Source organism: Trachymyrmex septentrionalis, unplaced genomic scaffold (assembly GCF_001594115.1).
Source record: "Trachymyrmex septentrionalis isolate Tsep2-gDNA-1 unplaced genomic scaffold, Tsep1.0 scaffold60, whole genome shotgun sequence".
In the NCBI taxonomy this organism is placed as follows: domain Eukaryota; kingdom Metazoa; phylum Arthropoda; class Insecta; order Hymenoptera; family Formicidae; genus Trachymyrmex; species Trachymyrmex septentrionalis.
The window spans coordinates 4,636,265-4,638,969 of NW_017305779.1; the positions used below are offsets into that span (position 1 = coordinate 4,636,265).

The following is a 2,705-nucleotide window of genomic DNA, read 5'->3' on the forward strand; positions in this document are numbered from 1 at the left end:
TGTTGTATAATACTTGTAATAAAGATTCTTGTAATAAATAATTAAATAAAAAACAAATATCAAGAAAGAAATCACAAAGTATATATGTATCAGTTAGAATAAATTCGTTTTATTAAATTGTTATAACCAACAAATTTATTTATTTATTTAAAGAGAGAGAGAGAGAGAGTCGTACATATTAGTAAAAATTTATAATATTTAAAATTTTAGTCATTCCGTCCAATAACTGGGTAATGTTCATTAATTGGTAGATTTAAATTATTGATTTCCTAACAAATGCACATATTTTAGTTTTCCCTTCTAAAGTTAAAAGATATATGATTACTCCAATTTCATAGAAGAAATAGGATATTTCTATCTTTCGTACGTTTCATCTATGACACGATAATCCGCCTTCTCTCTTTACTATATTTTCTACATCTATTCATATCTTTTTACTCTTTCTTTCCCTTTCCGATCTCTAAATGCAAACAGTAGCAACGCCAGCTCGCGCAAAGTACAAAAAAATGTAATAAACCGCAGAGGAATCAAGCATGGAGTTTACGCGCATGTAGCGTGAGAGTTCCGCGCGATTGCGTCGAAGTCTCAAAGAGGATAAAAATGCGTGGAGAGAAAGACGATTGCGCATTATTAGATCCAATGAACGCGCGAGCAAGACGCGTATTAATCCGGGTCGTTCGTTTCGAGAGTGCGTTAGTAGTGCGCGCCCGCACTTTTATTTGTCAAGCCGACGCGGGACGTTCGTGCCATAAGTTGAACTGTAAACCCTGCGAAATATACGCAGTGTTTCACAGGCAACTTCAAGTAGAAGTCACAATGCGTAATCGAAGCGTGTGCGGTTGTCGATCCCATCAATCGAAAACCACAATTCCATAAATGGTATGAATAATAAATGTAAATAATAAATGTAATAGGAAAAATATGTATATATATATATATATATATATTATTGTATGTATATGTATATATTCTAAAACATATCGGTGTAAATTTAAATCACGCGGTGTCTATATATAATTTTTACCAGTGGATTTAACAGTTTAGGTTTTAAATACACATCAAGATGATGTTGATATAAGATCTGTTTTTTATTCCTGCACTAAACTGCAACTTAGAACTTTCTTTCTCGCTTTCGCCGAATATCAAACATGTACCTATTTTTAAGTTCCGACAGTGTATACTAGTTTAGCCACAAAAAAAAATCAAATAAATCCCAAGGGGTTTTAAATCCACACCATGGTTGGTGTTAATATTATAATTGCGCTTTTCATTTACATCAAACTCAGATAGCTCTCATTTGTGACGTCATAACTCAGTTAAATGCACCTTCTTTGTTATTTTGAAAAGTGAGATTCAACTGAGCTTTTACTAACTATCTGTACAAGCTCGAAACCGTGCTTTACTGAATTTTGTTAATTTATATTAAAAGTGAGATTTTGAAACCTATATTTGTTATTCGATAATTTCGTCACCAAAGTAAACAAGTAATGACGCTATTATCTGAAAAAGAAAACTCAGGAAATGTCCACCTCTGATTTCGATGAGCTTCGAATGTATTGTTTTCTACACAAAAATAAGAGACGCGTTTGTTTTTTTTTTTTTCGATTTTTTTTCTTTCGAAGTGAATAACTAAAAAATGTTTAATGTAAATGTTTAATGTCTAAAATATGTAAAAGTTGACTGATTTTTTTTAAGATTACCTAATAATTAAAAACATTTCTTTAATTTGTATAAATAAAAATGAATTTAAACAAATTTTTTGAAATTATTATTATTATATAAATTACTTTTTAAATCATTCACTTTTTATTCCGAAAATTTTCTTTTTCTATCTCTTATAATTTCGACGATACTCGCCTCGAAAGAAAAAAAATCGATTTTCTTAACAAAAAAAAGAAAACAATACATTCGAATTTTTCAAAGAGATGTTCCCTAATAGTGGGCTCTCATCAAACGGGGGCTCTCATAAAAAAATACATATTCCTTACTTTTGTCTAGAAAATAACATTCAGTATTCATCACAATCGGATGAGACACTTCTAAAATCGGAGGGTTTTTTTATGAGTATAAAATAAATAACTTTAGTCTTTATTAGTATCACTTGCGTGAAAAAATTAATACTAACATCTGCAACATGGTGAGAACTGTAAGACACCGCATATAGTGTTAACTTCACATCGATATCTTTTTAGGGATACACTTTCGAATGTATGTATAAATCTGAAAGAGACGAAATATAAAAGTACTCACCGAAAAAGTCCTCCCAGCTGACCGAACCGTCGGAATCCACGGCGTTGGTGCTCGCAGCTTCCACATCCGCCTCGCTGCCCATCGTGACGCGCGTCCCTCGTCGAGCAATCTCACGTCGATCGTCAATGTAATCACGTTGTTACTCGCGAGACACGCCACGATCATCGCACTGATCGCTCGTCACATTGCGCGACGTTTCGCGCCGTGTCGAACGACGCAACCGCGCGTCCATGAACGTGCGCCGATCGCGACTGACATATCTTTCGGCGCCGAAAGTCTCGCCGTGGGAAAGGATGAATGATCGGAATTATATATGATCGCGGATCGAACAAACAAGAAACATACGCGCACACCGAACGGAACGCGACTGACACCACTGACTGCCGTGACCGGCACGGAGCAACGCGGCGCCAAAACTCGCTGAGAAAGATATCTCGCACGACGCGGTCGCAGGA

General features: G+C 35.1%; 1 protein-coding gene across 2 annotated transcripts in view; it reads right to left on the minus strand.

Annotated features, from left to right (window-relative positions):
* LOC108752631 overlaps positions 1-2,705 on the minus strand; it is a 54,432-nt gene extending 51,727 nt beyond the window's left edge. Inside the window, exon 1 of one of the 2 annotated variants that reach the window (XM_018493604.1) lies at positions 2,251-2,705. In XM_018493604.1, coding sequence (XP_018349106.1) covers positions 2,251-2,332 — 82 coding nt within the window. In that variant the 5' untranslated portion in view covers positions 2,333-2,705. The remainder of the gene's footprint in view (positions 1-2,250) is intronic. The other variant, XM_018493605.1, reaches the window with a different exon arrangement.